This window comes from Lytechinus variegatus, chromosome 2 (assembly GCF_018143015.1).
Source record: "Lytechinus variegatus isolate NC3 chromosome 2, Lvar_3.0, whole genome shotgun sequence".
Taxonomy (NCBI): Eukaryota; Metazoa; Echinodermata; class Echinoidea; order Temnopleuroida; family Toxopneustidae; genus Lytechinus; species Lytechinus variegatus.
Window position 1 is genome coordinate 64,182,528 of NC_054741.1, and position 20,605 is coordinate 64,203,132.

Below are 20,605 nucleotides of genomic sequence, written 5' to 3' on the forward strand. Positions count from 1 at the left end.
GGGAGAAGAAACGGTAGCTAGAGAACAACCGACAGGTGAAAGAGACAAAGGGGAAGCGGGTTAAAGAGGTCACATGGGAGAGAAGTTGAGATTGAGGGGATGGTGACGATCTGGGTGGTGGGGTGGTGGAGTAAGAGACACCATGAAGGTAGAATAGAAGAGAGAGGGAGAAAGATATTGAGGGTAGCTTGGAGAGGATGAAATATAGGCGTGCTGATTTTTTTTCTAAAGTAGGAACAAAAGTCATATCTTACCCCTTTTTACTCCCTTTCTACAATTTTTTTTCCACCACTTGAAAATCATAAGGACGGTCGCCTCTCTGCTCCTTGCCCCTTCCCATATTAATATCTGCCCCCTAATCATTGACAATTACAAACAGATCATGGGAGAATTGCTCTTATGTCTAGCCCTCTCGCGGATATAATGTTCTTGGTGAAGAATGGATTTATCAGTCGATCTAATTTGAAAAGGCAAATATTACATCTGAATACTTCACACGATTAGACCACATTCAGTGGCATGATGAAGCAACCCACCCCCTCCCCCCCAAAAAAAAAACAATGAGGGACTTATTTCTGAATGCAGTGTAGGGCCTACACCAACGAGCCAGCTGCGCGGGATAAAAAAAAGACGTTTTAATTTATGTTTTATTAAGTTGGCAATTGAGTTTGATCTGTAAAGAGTCAAAATGTTAGCTGTTAACACTGGATGTAAAATGAACTTTAAAGAAAAATGTATTACAATGTTTTTATTTTTATTATTTATTTTTTTTACTGTGGGCAACAGACACCCCAACAAAAATCTACATGACTTGGCCTTCTTAATTACGTGACTAGTTAGTTTATTTTAATTGGTTGATTGTTGTTATCATTGTACATGTCAGTGAGCTTGATAGCGTTTGTTCTGTATGCCAGGAAGGAAACAAAGAGGAAATTGTTCTTGGGATAACGGAGTTTATAACTCTCGGTATGAACTGTCAGTTCTTTCCGCCCTTTGATTATTCCTTCATTCTTTTTTTCTCGTTCGAAACAAGATCAGTTCATCACAGCATGGAACATTATGCCCATAATAAACAAGTTCACATATTACACGCAAGACAAGAAAGTACAAATGCAGATCACTTTTTTTATTAAAAAATAAAATCAGGCATAATGCTGATAATTTCATCAAGATTGAACTGGATGTGCTATCAGGAAGTTGTGACTTTTAAACTTTTGCTAAGTTTCATCAAAAATCAAAACTGTTATGATATGCACGACATGGGTGCATGCGAATAAAAGCACATGATGTATATAGAATACATACTCAATTTTTATAGTATTTAGGCCTATTTTAGCATATCAAATATTTCAATATTTGTATAGATTTGATAAAGATCTTGTTTTATAATAACTGACAATGTAGACGATTTCACATTCAAGGCAGAGTCATAGAAATTTACTGCAAGGTTCCATTAAATTTAGAACATAAGTATTGTTTTGCATAAAACTTGTTGTTTGGTGTAATAATAGTAGCGATTTGTATACTCTCAGGCAAACAGCGCTTATAAATCCACGTATTATTATCATTATTGTTGTTATTATTATTATTACTATTATCATTATTATTATTGTTCTGTTGTTGTTGTTGTTATTACTATTATAATTAGTAGTAGTAGTAGTAGTGGTGGTGGTAGTACTAGTAGTAGTATAGTTGTAGTATTAGTAGTAGTAGTAGTAGTAGTAGTAATAATAGTAATACTAGTAGTAGTAGTAGTAGTAATAGTAGTAGTAGTAGCAGTAGTAGTAGTAGTAATAGTAGTAGTAGTAGAAGTAGTAGTAGTAGTGGTGGTAGTAGTAGTATAGTAGTAGCAGTAGCCTAGAAGTAGTAGTAGTAGTAGTAGTAGGAGTAGTAGTAGTAGTGGTAGTACTAGTAGTAGTATAGTAGTAGTATAGTAGTAGTAATAGTGGTGATACTAGTAGTAGTAGTAGTACTAGTAATAGTAGGAGTAGTAATAGTAGTAGTAGTAGTAGTAGTAGTAGTAGTAGTAGTAGTAGTAGTAGTAGTAGAAGGAGTAGTAGTAGTAGTAGTAGTAGTAGTAGTAGTTGTATAAGTAGTAGTAGTAGTTGTAGAAGTAGTAGTAGTAGTAGTAGTAGTAGTAGTAGTAGTAGTAGTAGTAGTAGTAGTAGTAGTAGTAGTAGTAGTAGTAGTAGTAGTAGTAGTAGTAGTAGTAGTAGTAGTAGTGTAGTAGTAGTAGAAGTAGAAGGAGCCGGTAGGAGTAGTAGTAGGGTACCATCGGCAATATTAACATCCACAGTAGTAATTACCATCAGCAATACAATCATCATCATCAATATCATCACCAGTATCGTCATTATAATCATAATAATCTTTATCATCATCACCTCCATAATCATCACAACAGTCCCATTATCACTTCATGGACCTATAGGTCCATGATCACTGTAAGAGTTAAAGTGATTTGCTTTATACGGCGGCCATACGGCGAGTCGAGAACAGACGTTTAATTCGTTTTTATTCAAACCACCTATAATGTAGCTGGCACCAAAACAAAAATTTAAAAATGGCTGTTTTCGACTCTGCGTACGGCCGCCTAGGGAAAGACTCGTGACTGAAATATAAGTAAAATTAACTTACGATTAAGAAATTTTTCTTAGTTTTATTGTATGCGATGATGCAATAAAATAAATACAACTTATTAATATATACATTTGCACACAAATAGATAATACATTATTTTTTTATCGTGTTACTTGAAAATGATTTGAATATGTGTCACCCAGAGCGCTTATAACATGACAACACTTTAGATATTGAAGCATTTTGCAAATGCTAAAACAGGCTTATTGAGAGGACTCTTTATTACAATAATCACAAAGAGATGTAACTTTTATAAATAAAAAATGAAATAAAGAGGCCATTAAAATGTATACTTTATGAGACATTAGCACCTGCCGCTTTATCGTATATCTTGCCTGAAACATGTCACCATTTAATATTCATAAGGGAAGAATAACTGCCACTCGTGCTCATATGAGTATGGTGGGTATGTTAGGATTTTTGTCATATATGACATTATCAATTTGCAAACGGTGTTTTCAGTATATAGGCCTGCAAAACTTCCAAGTCTAATATGCAAATAAATGCAGAGCTGTTATCATTTTTATACTGTACTATTGGCCATAAAAAACAAGTTACACAAAGATTACACGAAGACCATCGTAAGTTTAAAAACAACGATCTTGATTAGTTGATAGTGTGAATGATAGCATGTAACAGTTACTAGTATCTTGACTGGCCAATTTTTTTTTCATGATCAATCTTAAAATTTGTCACAGCGTGCCCTTCAGAGTGTTGGCCATAATGATAATGATAGAATTCGCAGGCTTTTATTCTCAAAACTCCAATGCAAAAGTCCCATATACCTGGAGAGGGACGGGATCCGCGAAACTCGGCACCCTCGGCCCATCTTCGTTTTCTGGGCTGAGATGCGATTTGAGCGCGGAACCTTGGAAAGACCTGAAAGACGACACAGTTTGCATCGGTCTCGGACGGACCTCGTAGAAGTCCATCTCGAGATTGTCCTTGGCACCGTCACTGAGGCATCGGGCACCCCGACTGGTCACACTGTCAAGGGATGATTGTGAATTCACCATCCGGTCCTGCTCGGCCGCCATCACGGCCATCTCGAATAGATTCTGTCCGCGTTCCAATGTCGTCATGTTGTTGTTCCCCTTCTTAACCCCACTGATCCCTTCCCCTTCTCCTGCTCCTCTGTAAGCAACATCACTGGTATAAGAACCGCCGTCTATGGACCATAGACTCCCCGTTGGCTCCCTGAAGGGATGTTCCGAATAGAGGGTGTCCCGGCTGCTGTTGGTGTTGTCTTCGGCTGCAACAGGTCTTGATGATGTAACGTACGGGAAGATGAGGTTGTTGACGTTACTAAGACTCTGGAGGCTAATGCTCTTCTTCTTGGTTAGGTTGCTGACAGGTTTGGCCCTAGCGGATCTTTTAGGAGACTGGGTATACGGGTCTCGTCTAGTGTTCCATGCATCTGGTTGACAAAGAATACAATGAAAATTGTCTTAATGGTTTGTGATTATGGATGGGTTATTCATTGAGAGTTGTTCCCAACTTGCCCCATATCTGTGCATTACTGTTACTTAAATAATAATAATGACAACGTTGCTTTTCATAATTTGATTATCTCTGTTCTCAGAGTTATTACAATGACCACTATTATTATCCGACTGTTATCAAAACATCTACCATCATAGTTCATACATGATTCTTTAAGTTTGTTTACCCACATTTTTGTGCTGCACTCAACCCAGGTGAGGTGATGGGTGACCGGTATATAGGAAGAAACTCCTCGAATGCTTGTGCGCCTATGAAATTATGGCAACGCATCTAAAGCCGGAGTGATGAATGTCTTTAAAATAGCTTACAAATATTTTCGAAAGACAAATACATAAAGACACATTAATCACTTCTGTGAGAGAGGCGGGGGCAAGGGACTCGGCAATATCTCCTTAATTGACCAAGACATTTGTAAATTGATGCAAGGAGTTCTTTTTACCTCTATGATTGATGTAATATGTACCGTTTATGACTTGAAATAAGTGCTCCAACAATATACACCAACTGAATGTGGCACGCGGCATTATTTTAAGTTTTTGGGTGATGGATATTCTCATGCACAGTCAACTGTAGATCGATCCTAACTTCACCATCGGTCGATTTGGAGTTGGATTGTTAATGGGATTGCGACGTTATTTTGTTAAAATTTACACTGTAAAAACTGTGGTGTTTAAACTGACACAGGTATTATTAGAGGAGCACACCATGAGGTGTTAAAATTACACCCTAGAGATTGAATATAACACCAAAGAGTGTAAATGTAACGACCAAAGGTGTTTTAATAACACCTATAGGTGTTAAACTAACACTGTCAATTCAACACCGGTGTAAAATAACTTGTGTGGTCCTTTTATGTACAATGGGTTAACACTACAGTTTTTGATGTGCAAATTCAAAATATGTGCCTACCTTTCGCAACACGACCTGAAGAACCACCTGTGTTAGATTGAAAGGCAAAGATGAAAGAGACAGATTAATACCAAAGTAATAATATTTAACTGAGGTAATACATGTTGGATAATAATAATTGGTGCGCCAAAATATTGATGTTTTGATCACTTCTGAGAGGCGAAAATTGAAGTCAGCCTGCCATTTCCCTATAAAATATCCGTTCTGGGATCCAATCATGGACATGATGGAGTAAAAAAAAAAAGGAAGTGGTCGAAATGATATGCATGAATACATGAATGTTGGATAGTTTTACCATCATGATCACTTGAATTTTGGAAAATGAACAATTTGTAAACAGCTTTAGGAACAACGTTTTCCAAAAATAATTGTTTCCCAGAATATACAACAACCTTCTGAGGAAGCATGGAAGACATCCATGCCAACATGACGATGACAATTCTTCTAGAAATAGATATACGGTGTATGTGCAAATATCATTGGCATGACGAAGTAATTCAGCGATTCTTACCATTAATCCTATATATTTAAAGGACAATCCACTCCACCAAAAAGTTTATTTGAATAAAAAGAGAAAAAAATCCAATAAGCATAACACTAAAATTTCATCAAAATTGGATGTAAAATAAGGAAGTTATGACATTCTAAAATTTTCGCTTAATTTCACAAAACAGTTATATGCACATCCTGTTCGGTATGCAAATGAGGAGACTGATGACATCATCCGCTCACTATTTCTTTTGTATTTTATTGTCTGAAATATTCTAATTTCTTCCTCATTGTCAAGTTAAACAACGATTAATTCCTCCCTCAACATGTGGAATTAGCATTGTTTAAAATACTATATGATTCAGTCAAGTTGGTCCTTATTGTCAAATCTGTTTTTAAAAATACAATAGTGAGTGAGGGACATCTTCGACTGTCTCATCTGCATGTCACTGAGTTGTGCGTATCACTGTTTTGTGAAAAATAAGCGAAACTTTAAAATGTCATAACTTTTTATTCTACATTCGATATTGATGAAATTTTCAGTGTTATGCTAGTTTGATTTTTCTCTGTTTATTCAAATTAACATTTTTCCGGGATGGACTTGACCTTTAAGTCAGAAGATAGATGAAATTGTACGCTCAAATTTCTTTCGGTTTTTTTTTTATTTTAATTTTGTTTTATCCAAAATGGAAAGAGAGAGGAGAAGAGAAGATGACCACACTAAAGTGCACCGTTTGTTTGTTCAGGAATCTATTTCCCCGCCAAAATTCGATTAAAATTCGGTTATTGTTTAACCACCAAACACTCGTTTGTCAATTGCAACCGTAAAATTTTCTGTTGGACAAATTTCTAAAAAGTGGAGGAACTAAAGGCCACATAGCTAGCTAGAACACCGGTGATCGATTTGGAACATATGCTGCATGACAGTCACAAGAAAGCAAATAAGAGTTTGGCCACCAGGGCGGCAAAAATAGCAACGTGTAGCTGATGTTCGAATGGTGAAGACATGGGTAGAGATGTAATCAGAATATTAGAAGATGTGTACGAGGCATAGGCGGCGTAAGCGGGGGGGGGGGGGGCGTGTCCCCCCCTAAATTTCAGCTAGGGAACAATCCCCCTATATTGTTTTGTCGGTAACCTTTTTTTTCTTTTTTTTCTTTTTTTCCTTGTCAAAAATATTTCGCTTCAGCCGCCAACGGTACGAGGTATAAGAACAAAAACCCAGCACGTATAATGATGTCGATATTAGGTTTTCAATCTATAAAGAAAATAAATAATGCTTGAATGGATGAATGAATGGATGGAAGAATAATTATTAATCAATGGATAGATGGATGGATGGGTGGATAGGTGGATGGATGAGTGAATGAAAATGGATGAATGTATGAATGAATGAATGAATAGATTGCTTGATGCAAGAATGAATGGATGGATGGATGGATGAAATTAATGAACAAATTATTAAATTAATTAGTGGTGGATGTATTGATGAATGAATGAAATAAATAAAAGGATGTATGGATGGATGGATTGATTGATTAATTTGCAGTAAATAATCAAGGGAAAATAACTAGGAGACTAATATTCGAAACAAAAACTTATGTTTGGGACGCCCATAATAATAATTAAATACAATTAACTGAAAGAACATTGTGAATATTGTAATTATGAAATTTTAATTCCATTGATCTGAATGACCGTTTTAAATAGGTAGGCCAATACAAAAATATGACTTTTTTTTTACACTCAAAGCCCAAAAAATTCAGAACTGTATGCTTTCTGAAAATTGTTAATCGTTTTATGCCTTATCTCCTACATAAAAACTTCAAATGTTAAGAATGTTATATTTGCGCAAATGCTTGAAAGATTAAGGATGTCGACACTTATCCTACTTATGCAATATCTACTGTTTGGTATGATTGTCAAAAATTGATGACTAAAATGGCTAATTGAACTTTATAGTTGATGGTTTAGCAGTTAAAGCGGTTATGAGATTCCACCTCTTCCTAGGTGAAATGGAATTTTATTGATATAGGAGGGACGTAAAAGGGGGTCGAATGCAGTTACGGGGATGGGGTGGGCAAGGGTGTGAGGAAGGTGTGAAAAGAGTAAAACAAAAAGGCATGTGAAATACTAGGCCAGGGGTCCGTTGCAGAAAAGAGTTTCGCTTAAACGCGTGCCAAAAAATCAATCGTAATTAAAAAAAAATGCGCGCTGTTGTTTTTAGAGTTACGATTGATTGCAACTCTTTCTGCAGCAGGCCCCGGATCAGGGGAGCTTTTCATCAATATTTTCATCCGACAAGTTGTCAGATCTGACATCTTTCCTTGATTCTGATTGGCTGAGAGGTACTGTTCCTATGGTAACTGTCGGATAAAGTGAGACTTGTCGGATAAAACATCTGACAAGTCCTTTCATGAAACGCCCCCAGATTAGACTAGACAGATTGGGGGATACTTGGTAGACTTGTCATGGGTAAGGGGGGGCGGGGATACCTGCTGTACATGTTATCTATATGAGTTATGAGCCATACATGTTTTTTTCTTTATTTATATGAGCCATAAATGTTTCTATTTATGGCTCATGTCTTTTTATAGTTTTATCATCCTTTTCTTTTTTTATTTCCTCCCCCTATTTGTGATTGTTCATGTCGAATTGTATTCAATTTTATCTACATATCATGATTCAAATGGTTGATTCAATAAAAGACACAATTAAAAGGAAGGATGACATTGAAAGAAGGATATAAGAATAAGAGAGAAAAAAAAACCGAATGATATTTTGACAGTACCACTCCTTGGAGAGGAAGAGAAAAGAGAGAGCACTAGAGGCGGTATGGAAAATGGTGACTAACATATAAACAAAATAGTAGTCAGAGATAGATTTAAAAAAAAAACACCGAGAAGAAGAAATAAACAAGAAAAATAAGAGAGGCAATGAGAAGTAGACTGAGGTGGGAAAAAAGAGAGTAGCAGAGAGAGAGAGAGAGAGAAAGAAAGAAAAAAAAATAAAGAAAGAAAGAAGGTATGATAGATTTAGGACCTGAATTGTCTGATTTATAACGGAGGAAAGAATTGGTCGACCTATTTATTGTCTAACGAAGATGGAATGATATTGACATATCAGGTTGCAATATTATGGGTATGTCAACAAAGACTGACAAAACGCATGCGTTGGGTGGGTAACCTTTAATTAAAAGGGGGATTATTTCACGATGGATTGAGAAATCGTTCACACCATGCGGTTTAATTACAATTTTATCATAATTGCGCATGGTAAAAGTTAAAAGTGAATAGGAATTATTTTCTGTCTGACACTGCATATACAGTAAGATTTTGGAAATATGGTAAAGATATCCCAGCACGATTACTGAATCGTATTGAAATAATAATCCATTATGGCAATGTGCACCGTCCCTCCTCACTCCCCACCCCTATTGGTGATTAAAAAGGGGAAGATAAAGGGGCATGCAGATAAGAGATAAATAAGAAAAGTAAGAGGATGAAAAAACGAATATCACAAGGGGAAATATTGGATATTCCTACGAAGATAAACAAATTATTAGGTTACCGTAATATCTTTTTGTTAAATCCACTCGCGCTTCGCGCTCGCTTTGCCTGCATAATGAGATGAAAACATGATGTTAAAGAGGCATCGCGACCGTTTGTGACTACAAAAAGTGCTAAAAATGAATCGAGAGACATGATCCTCTTCGACGTGAATTCATACAAAAGCCCTAAAAATCATGATTATGTTTCGAATGGAATAAATGATTTTTAACTTAGATGGGTTTAAATTCGTACTTGCAACTTGGGCGTTTCTTATTCTGCAACAGAAAGTAAGAATGGAGTAACAGAAAATCAGAAAGTTTGAGAAGAACTTGGCCGCTATGACCAGGTGAGGGGGATAGAGGGATAATTAAATTGCAACGATTCGGATATTCCGGGGTGATAACCATGGGTGTCGATCGGTATTCTTGGTTGGGGGGGATGATTGACACAAATGTTCTTGTGGATGGGGATATTTCAACATTACCCCCACTATATAAAATCACAAGTTAGGACATTTGGGAGTGGTTAATATGCATGGTGTTCTTGGAAATTCCTTCATTGTTGTAGTGTACTATACTTGTATAATTTTTTTGAAAATTCAATTTGTGTTACAAGTAAGCCTATTCTAAACTCATACCGAGAAAAAATGACAAAAATTGACTGGACCATGTACATAGTGATCTGTTTATTGAGCATGATGTATACACAGGGGCGTCGATCCATTTTTCAGATGGGGGGGGGGCAAAATTATGAATCAACGTTCCAAAGGCGCTCGATCACAATATATATATATATATATATAACTCATGAGAAAGAGACACATATCTCACCTTCACCAACAATGCGAGCGCGAAGCGCGAGCTAAATTTTTTTAGTATGTCATGAAAACAGGAAAAATGTACCTGTTTACGTTTGTTTGTAGTAACTCATGAGGAGGGTCGATACATGTATCTCACTAGAGAGCGAGCTGAAATTTCTCTATATTCTGACCTGAAAGCTTGATATTCTAAGCATTTTTGGTACCAATGATTAAGATGGGTATCTAGAAGAACAATAGGCCTAGATGCGAGCGCGAGCTGAAAATTTTGATATTTTGATCTGGAAAAAAGGACATTTTAATGGAAGATATATATCCAACAAAAGATTATTGCAAAATCAAAGTTCTTTTGAGGTTTATAATTGAAAACGGGACATTATATTCACCTATATAATCATGAAAAGTATGGGGTTTTGGTACATGATGCGAGCGCGAAGCGCGAGCTGAAAATTTTTATATTCCAATCTGAAAAGCAGACATTTTGAGCATGATTTTAAATCAAGATCGAGTTGGTATCTCAATCTCGCTTGCTGATTTCAGTGTAGCATTACAATCTTATTTTATTTTTTAGTTGCACATGCGGAATTATTGGGGGGGGGGGCAAAACGATATGTTTGCCCCCCAATATTTTCATTGGTGGGGCGATCGCCCCCTGTCCCCCCCCCACCCAGGATCGACGCCTCTGTGTATACAACTTCTCTCCTAAATCTAACCTGACTGGCAATATCTTTATTCTTCTTAATGCATGATGATAAAATGCAGATTCGGACCAATTAAGACTAGCACAAATTACAACCTGTGTGGCTTCTCGTGCGCCATCGGGCTTACCGTCATTCCTTTATTTATCTTGCCACCCTTTTACTCCCGTTTATTTTTCCACCCTTTTGAGTTAATGATATTTAAATTAATTTATTCACCACTGGTGGGATGGAACACCCAATCAACAAAAGTTGATTTTCGTTGGGGTCCTTTTATGTCATGTGTTAAAAAATATCAGATACATGAACATTTCATTCTTTTTCATCTTGAACCTCCACCCATCTGTTTAATAGTCCTGAAAAAGATTGTTTTTATTTATGTGTTAAAAAATTCATGTGTTAAAAAATATCAGATACATGAACATTTCATTCTTTTTCATCTTGAACCTCCACCCATCTGTTTGATAGTCCTGAAAAAGATTGTTTTTATTTAATAACAATATACACAAATTGCGAGGGAAACAAATTGATTGATGGCATACTATAATCATCATGATCAAACTTTTCATTTTTTCATCATCATTATTATAATTTTTCTACCCTAAATTATTGGGGGGATGATAATACAGGCCATCCCCCCCACTTGAAATATTGGGGGGATATATCCCCCCATCCCCCCCGTGATCGACACCCATGGTGATAACTACGGTGATAATGGCGTTGGGAATGATGACGATGAAGATGATCGTTGAACACCCCCTATTTCTGGTCATTTTTTTAAAGGCGACAATTTTTTTTTGCAGTGAGAATATTTTTTTCTTTTAAATCCTAGATTTGCCCCCTTAAACTGATGATGAGTACGATGATGATGATGCTTATTAGATTGAATATAAATAAAAGACGGTAATGATCGTGTTTATGGTGGTGATGATTTTCTTTTTTTTCTTTTTAATCAGTACTTCTGCAGATGCTGGCTCGGTGATATCGAGAATAATAATAATACGAGCATATTAGTTTTTCTCAGTTGTATATTCGACATCTACAATTTGTTTCGCTTACTTTGAAATGAAAATGTCACAATCAGAGGGCAGAACCATTAATATTCATTGAATTGAAGAGGTCTACACGTTTGTTCATGGCCTGTTATGTTTTTAACATGACGACGTTTGTGATATGATTGGTGCTAATAATAATGATGATGATGATAACGATGATGATGGTGATGTTGATGATAATGATGATGACGGTGATGATGATTATAATATTATGATAAGATTTAGAAGAAGATAATGACAATGTCAATGATGACGAGATGGTTTAATGATGACGTCAATGACGTCAACAACGGCGACGATGACGATCGTTGCATCATCGTGTTGCTATTCGTTATGTCAATGGTTATACCGAGATATTGATGGTAGAGGTCATCGTAAAATATGATGGCGACGATGATGGTGGCGGTGGTGGTGATGACATATGTCATTATGTCGTGTTGATAGTTGTAATATTGTTGGTGGTGACGATGGTGTTTATGTTGGGGATGATGATGATGTTGATGATGATGATAGCGGTTGTGGTGGAAGTGGTTATGAAGCTGGTGGTAGGCGTTGATGATGATGGTAAGGATGGATAATTGACTTTATGTTGGTATAGTGTCTGTGATGGTGAATGGTGTAGTCATGAGGGTTGACCACGGCGGTGATGATAATTGTGAAGGTTTAGAAATTAAATATGATTTATGGTGATATTCAAAATAAAATACATATAGAGTGTAGAAAATGAATTAAAACATTTACCTAAGCTGAATGGACTCCTCTTTCTGCAACAGCATAAATCCTTTATAGCATCCCGGAATGATTTCGCCCGCCATGCATATATAATAGGATTCACTGCAGAATTGGCATATCCACACCAATAACCAAATAAATTCAACCAAACGGGAAGCTTGTCGAATCCCAAGAACATTCCAAGACTTGCATACACAAAATATGGCGTCCAGAGAAGCACGAAAGACAAGATGAGAAGAAAGAGGGTGCTGATGATTCGCTTTTGTTGGCGAAATATTTGTTGGATATCCATGGAAGAGTGGAGGCGTAGGCGTTCGGTGTATTGACTGATGGTCCGGAAGATAAAGGTGTAGAGGACGATGATGACTAGGATTGGGATAAAGTACCCGACGGTGAGGACGTAGTAGGCATGGGAACGCTCCAAAGGAGTCTCGGGATACTTCGGACCACACTGCGTCGTGCCAACCTTGAACTCGTTCGAAGACCATCCGACGAGAGGGCCGATGGCGCAGGAGAACGCCGACAACCATGCCACGGAGATCATCATCCACATGCGACGATGTGTGATGATCCTCGACAACGGCTTCACCAGCGAGAAGAACTTGTGGATGCTTATGTACATGAGACTGTGGATAGAACCGACAAGACACAGAGCATCAAAGAATGCATTGGTGTTGCACATGACCATGCCGAAGACCCACTTTCCAGTGATAATTGTCGTTAAGGTGAAAGGCATGCAGAGGAGCGTCACGGCAAGATCGGCGAAAGCCAAATTCGCGATAAAAATGTTCGTCTTCGTCCTCATGTGCTTGAAGATAACCATTGTTAGCAGAATGAGAGAATTTCCGATCAAACTTATGAATATGAGAAGACACAGTGTCACTGAGAGTCCTATCATTGTCGGCTGGTCCCACACCGATGGTTGGGTAAGGTTCGTTGAATACACAGTGCTGTTGAGGGGTTCTCCCGAAGAATGGAACGTCGAAAAATAAGACGATGTCGGGGGTGACGTCGGCATGTTGATGTCGACGACGGGTTTGACGCTACTCCGCGCTAGCTCATTGTCCGACGCTAATGTCCGCATTGAATGCGTCATTGCCGAGTCTATAGTTGTCGAAGGAACTGTTGTCTCTAATGATCCGGGCAATGATGTCGACGACATTCTCTTCATGGGTTGATATCCCTTGCTGGCATCGAAGTCCTCGGGGGACTCTCCTTTCTAAGTTTAGATATTATACCTTGCTTTATTTTGTGTGTGAAAGTTAATTCGCATCTGTGTCATATATTCTGCCCTGTATATAAGAGCCTGCAATTAATGAAAGAAAGAAGATTATGGGAAATATTTCTGACACACTAGTAATTATCAAGGCACTAGACTGTTTGTTCTATAGTTATGTATGTTGGTTTACGTTATTTTTATTCCTAATGATAATGATAAAAGAATTTACAATAGTGATGATAATGAGGGTGATGATAACGATGATGATAATAATAGTAAAAGTAATGAAAGCTAGATTAACAATACGAATTATTGATGACAAATAGCAATAATATTATTGGAAATGATGATGATACCGAATATACTGATAATAACAGTAACTATAACTAGTGTTATGAATTATAGCGTTCACATTTGTTAATAGCACTAATCCAATATAGGTAATACTTAATGACAAGTATTTCTATTACTTTGACAGTAAATACGAATTAAAATATTATTTCATATGAAGGAATTAAATAGACAATGAGCAAAAAATCCTTGAGTCAAGTAAACGAAAATTCTTTGCGACCATATACATAAAATATAAAAGATGATGATTTCACAAAAACTAACCTTCATGATGAATATTTTAATAGTGCATATACTTACAAGAAGAGGGAGAAAATTAAATACGAATGGATATGACTCTAAACAGAGAGCGGTCAAATTTTAAACAATTAATCATAATTATTGTCGTCCTTTATGATTCTAAAACCCCTTTCGTGCATGCAGGTTGGTTAAGAGCCGACATTGTAGAACATTCTTAGCCAAATTGCCTCCGTTTGATAATGACCCATCATTCGAGTTTTCTGTTGACCATTCCGTTGGTCGGTAATGTTATGCTGCAGAAAGATAGAAGCTCTCCGATGATTGGCTGCTATCAATACACGAACCGCCCAATCACACGGTGAATGACGTTACACCGTTGCTGATTGGATGATACTTGATAGTGCAGGAAATGTGGTTGGTGGTGTTTAGATTGCAGTATAGCGCGAAACACTCCGACCCTGTGACGCATTGAAAACGAAGGTAAAGTAAAAGGACATTCCCCATTTTTAAAGACAATCATCTATAGACAATCCAGATATAGATTATTCTAAACACTAATTTGGTAGGCGTAAACTTGTCGTCGTATTCTTCTTCCATTCACAATAATCAAATCGCATTCTCTCTATTCTTACTTCTCTGTTTTAGCATATTTTCATCTGAATTCGATATTAAGAAAACATCATTGTTGAAAAATTACAAAAAGACCCTTTTTTATTTCCAATCTGATCATTTCAACCAGGAAGGTGCTTAGATTTCAAAAAGTATTGCCTAGGTAACGAAATCGCCTATAGTCCCATACGCCCGGTGTAGACTACACGATCCAAAACGACGCTTTGTTTTATATTTACAAATCGCATTTTCGCATTAATATGAAATTACATGGATAAACGCTATACTATATTTCGCAATTAGGCACAATGCAAAGAATAATTAAATCGGAATTCTGCTTGGTTGCAAACACTGTGGTCGGAGTAAACTCCCGGAGTAAACTAGGATCAACTTTAAATCGCATCCGAAGATGACGTCAAGTTACGACTTGAAATTGAATTTACTTTTATTCCTACACAGAGGCTCGAAATAGACTTGATTTTCTATTGAATTATTCATCCCGCTATTCTGGATTTGATCGTTTTAATAGGTGGAATTTTCATTCAAAATGCTTTTACAATTTATTTGAAATCGGGTTGCAATTGATGAATGGTACATTGTGTACTGGGCTCTACATATATGTGCACTGACTATAGTGATTTGTGATTGGGGGCTACCGCTCAATATTTTCCGAAAATAATTTTCTGGTATACTCAAATATAATTTTTCATTTACAGGTCCCTCCGTATATACATGTATATCGTTTAATGTCTTAATTCTTTTAAAGGAACCATTTGAGAGAAATGTATACAAGATGGCCTTCCTAAATACAGAAGGTGATAATAATTGGTATTTGAACACGGTGCAGGTACTAATTATAAACAAACAGAAATATATGACTTGAACTTAATTATCATCGTTTTTGTATCTGGATCGTCACATCCTAATCGTGTTTACTCAACCGTATACTAGGATCGGTCACGTAGTCTTACGTTACAATTAATTAAGGGAACATATTAATGACTCGTTTGTTTCTAAAATTAATCACGTCTTCTTTTTCTTTGGAAATATCCGTGCACTTGTAACTTAACTGACCAACCAAACCGGAAGGAATAGATTTAGTCACATCCGACAAGTTGAATATCGTCCGGGATAAGACACGCAAACAGTATAGCCTACCACTATATCAGGGGCGGGACGGTACCATAGGGACAGGTGTTCACCCCCCCCCCCCCCCCGATTAATATAAAAGGAATTAAAATAAATGACAGAATAGAAAATATGTGACCAACATTCTGTTGAACATAATTATTTCACAATAAAAAAACAAACTTTGACCCATAGGGATTAGGCAAATTTGGGGGGCTTAACGCTCAAACTTTTGGGTCAAACGCCCAAATTTTGGTCAAAACTGTGACCAACTAAAACCATGCATCTATTGTCAATATTGCCCAATGAATGTGTTATTTATTTAAAAAACAAGGTTGCCGAAAACAAAACAAGAGACACAAACTTTTCTGCAGCATAAAGTAGACATAATTTTATAAAATAAAAAAGTTTGCCGAAAACAAAACGAGAGACACGAAACTTCTCTGCAGCATAAAGTAAACATAATCATATATAATAAAAAATCCATAATTTTCATTCAGAAAAATAAATAAAGTCACATTAATGTCAACCCTTTTCCCCGAATCATAATGCACAGTCGTTGCCAATAGATTGGAACCACAGAGACTAGTACATGAGTACCCTATAATATCAATTACACTTTATGCATGACATCATTAAAGTAAATAAAGAAATGAATGAATGAATGAATGCAGGGGCAGATCCAGGATTTTCCAAAAGGATGGCACATTTTTCCGAGGAAAATGTTGACACCCCCCCCCCCAAAAAAAAAGTTTTAAACTAAAAATTAAGGATATTGAGTCCCCGAAAAAAGGTCTTCCCTTTCAAAGGGGGGGGGGGGGGGCACAATTCTGTTTTAACGGCATTTTTACATTATAAATGTTAATTCTACTTCTCAAATGGGGGGAGGGGAGGCACATGCAGGCCGGCTGGATCCGCCAGTGAATGAATGATAATAGATGAATGAAATGAGTATTGTTTTCAGGCAATAATTATTAAAATTGATGAATAAGAAGTACAGTTAAGGGATAGGCCTACCTGACCGTACACCGATTTTTTTAGTCGGGAGGGGGGGGGGGGATATATTTTTAAACTCGAAAGCGAGGGAGTGAAGCCTTAGCATGGAGCATGCAGGCGCTTTCCATTTTTTATACCTAATACCTAAAGGTTTTTTACCACACTTTTACAAATTTAGTGAAAATTTTCAGTAAAAGTGAACACTCAATAATCCACCCCCCCGCGTGCTGGGTTCGGACATCATAATTATGTACGAAAGATAGTGTCAATAGTATAGTAGGCCTAATAAATATAAAGAGATCAATTAATGATGTGTTATCATTCTAAATCAATCAAATCAAAATCACTGATTAACAGATGTGACATTAATATTATCAATAAGGAAATTGTAAGAGAGCAATTAAAATAATGAACTACATGAAAAAAAAGTAGAATGAAAAAGAAATTGTTGAATTAGAATATTTATTCACATGATTCATCTGATTCTGATCACTTTAGAACATTGTATTCATTTTAGAAAATTATTTCATCTCCAAAAATATCTTTAGATTTGTAAAACAGATACTATTTAATACGAAGCAGTGGCTCCTATTCTACACAAATTTCCCGAGATTTCTCAAACAAATACTATTTATGAAGCAGTATACACCTTATTGTTTCTATCATGGGAGTCATTCAGACGTCAATTTATTATTTTTCAGACACGAAAAATTTCAGTTATGAATTCTACTTTACTTTCGAGTTCCTTTTGTAAGGATAGGCTTCGCATTAGATTTTTTTATTCATTTCAATTCTGACAGTCCATGTGTTTTTTCATGGAAGCAAACACGCGGGGTACTTGTGTCACACAAATCACTTTTTCTCTGATCGGCCGCTCGAAGATGATTTTTGGTTTCTTCACAGGGGTGTAGTCCTAATAGTCACTTCTTAGCTTTATTCTTATGAATAAACACAAATATCTAAAATCATAATCCTTACGTTATAAGCTGATCGAAAGGTACCTGTTAAGGAGTGCTTGCATATTTTCAAAAACCAAATAATGCGAAGCGCGAGCTTAAAATTTTTGACATTTCTACATAAAGAATGCAAAATCTTAATATTTTTTGTAATCGTGAACAGGATATACACCTAAAAACGGGACACTGTAGATCATGAAAAGACTGGGTATATTGGGAATCTTCCTATTAATGTGAGCACAAAGCGCGAGCAGAAAATTAGTGATATTGTGATCTGAAACTTGATAATGATCTAATAGAGAACAAGTTGAGTATCTGAATAAACAGGCGCACGCGTGTTTCATATATTTAGACCTAGAATCTAGGCATTCTAAATACATCTTTTATCATGAAAATCAAAGCGAACGCAAACTATTTGATATATTATAATCTGAAAAAAGGGTCAATTTCAGCTCTATATTTCAAGCACTTTATAGGAAAACTGTGAGGTGGATATGGATCTCACTTAATAAAGAGCTGATTTTTTCACTATTATTACTTTATTTTATTTATTAATGACATTTATCATTGGTCAAATCTCCTTTCCTTTATTATGTATGCCGACGATACCAATGTTGTTTATTCTGATAAAAATCTTTATCACTTATGTGAAACTGTAAATACTGAATTAACAAATGTTTGTAAATGGTTTTGTGCAAACAAGCTTACCATTAACTATAAGAAATGCAACTACATTATATTCCGTAACTCCACAAGACGTATTGATCTTAATCATGTAGTGGTGAAGCTTAACAATAATTCCCAGAGTTGAAAATACTAGGTTTCTTGGCGTTATCATTGATAGTAATTTAACATGGATACATCACATAAATGAAATTGAGAACAAAGTTGCAAAAAATATTGGAATAATATATCGTCTAAGTTTTTACTTGCCTAAAACTGTATTACGTACATTGTATTGCTCTTTAATCCTGCCATATATTTCTATTACTGTAATTTAGTCTGAGCTAACACATATCAAACCCATCTTAAAAAATTATGTTCCCTTCAAAATAAAATCGTGCGTATTATTTCTCCAGACGTCAATATACCACCAGCAAATACCACGAATCTGTTTCATTCCCTAAAATTGTTGAAACTAGAAGACATCAACAAACTTCAACAATGTCATTTTCTCTACAGATGTTTAAATTCTCAAATTCCACAAAAATTTCGTGATTCATTTACACATGTTTACAACATACATCAATTTGACACCCGTTCAAATAATCAAATATTCATTCCCAAACATAGACAAATAATCTTCCAACACAACATTCGTTATACTGGCCCCAAAATATGGAATGAAATTGCGGATTACATAAAAAAATCTTTGTCGAGAATCGGCTTTAAGTATAAAATGAAAAAATTGGTTCTGTCGTTATAATATAAATATTTCCATCTTACGTTTCCTTTGACTTCAAACATAATAACATGAACCATGGACAAATTGTTGTTGCGGCATTTATACTTTGCCCCCACATATTTTGTTGAGCATTCTATTTTATTTCGTAATTCATGCCCGCCTCCCCGCTCACGTCTCCCTCTCTTGTTCCCTTTCCTTTTCTTTTCTCTGCCCTTTTTTCTTTGTATTGTGTATTGTATTGTATTTTTGTCTACAGGCGTATCCCGCCACAAGCCTATAAGCTTTTAGGGTATACGCCTTCTTCCTTAAACCTAATATGTACATATTTATATATTTTTTATAACAAATTGATTTATGTATGAATTCATGTTATAAAAAATGTACTGAAATGGAAGAAAATAAATGTTTTATTTGAATTGAATTGAGTTTTAACGTAGGACCGGGACATCCTTATATATATGCGTATGAAATGATGACTATCTTCCTATTCCTCTTGCTATAAGCGCGAGATGAAACAAAAGGAACAATAATTTATTACTGCCTATTGAGGGTGCGAAATCTGATGACATTATGGCCTGTTTACTCGACATTCCAAGCACTTTTTTAATTATGAATAGGATGCATCAGTCAGTATATCTTAACGAGCCAAAAAGGGGATTTTAAGTAGTTGTTGTGTAATCAATATTGAGACATACATAACTCGCCAATCAAAAATGCGAGAGCGCAGCGCTAGTTGATACGTTTTGACAATCAGACCTGAAAAGGGATGTTTTGAAAGTTTTATGGAATACACGAAAATAATAGGTACCTGATAAAGTACAATTTTCGAGCGCATAGCGCGAGCAGAAAATGTTAATATTCAGACCATAAAACGGATATTTTTACAGAGCACTTTTTAAAAATCAGTTCTTTTTATTTTCCAAGTCTTCCCCTCATTTTATTTTTTTCACTTCCTCCTCTTCTTTTTTCTCCTCTCTTTTCCCCCTCCCCCCAAGGATCTACCTATGCAATTTAATCAAATTAAGAGAGTGCTCAACGGTCGAGAACACCTGACCGAAACAACTACTATTCAATTCATTATCCATCGTAATTCGAACTCTTACTCGGGCGTATTATTGAGCGGCAGAAAATTAATCCTCGTTTAATATCATGATTAAATCGAATTCATACATAAATTATCATCTCTTTTCCGGTGCATGTAAAGAGATACAACAACTTACTTTACATATATTCGTGAAATGATAGCCCTACGTGGCTGGTCGCATATAGCTTCGCCATCCAGTTAATAGTTTTATTATACATATTCA

General features: G+C 36.1%; 1 protein-coding gene across 1 annotated transcript; it reads right to left on the reverse strand.

Annotated features, from left to right (window-relative positions):
- Positions 1-2,215: 2,215 nt before the first annotated feature.
- LOC121408633 (probable G-protein coupled receptor 63) lies at positions 2,216-14,468 on the reverse strand. The gene is made up of 4 exons (XM_041600165.1): positions 14,265-14,468; positions 12,404-13,700; positions 5,053-5,079; positions 2,216-4,057 (listed from the first exon to the last, which is right to left on the reverse strand). The coding sequence occupies exons 2-4, from the start codon at positions 13,563-13,565 to the stop codon at positions 3,396-3,398; spliced, it is 1,851 nt and encodes a 616-aa protein (XP_041456099.1). The 5' UTR covers positions 13,566-13,700; positions 14,265-14,468; the 3' UTR covers positions 2,216-3,395.
- Positions 14,469-20,605: the final 6,137 nt, after the last annotated feature.

Coding starts and splice junctions, on each gene's coding strand:
- LOC121408633 (XM_041600165.1), bottom strand. CDS start 13,565: ATGAAGAGAATGTCGTCGACATCATTGCCCGGATCATTAGAGACAACA. Junction 5,080..12,403: donor GAGGAGTCCATTCAGCTTAG/GTAAATGTTTTA, acceptor AATCTAACACAG/GTGGTTCTTCAGGTCGTGTT. Junction 4,058..5,052: donor TTCAGGTCGTGTTGCGAAAG/GTAGGCACATAT, acceptor TTTGTCAACCAG/ATGCATGGAACACTAGACGA.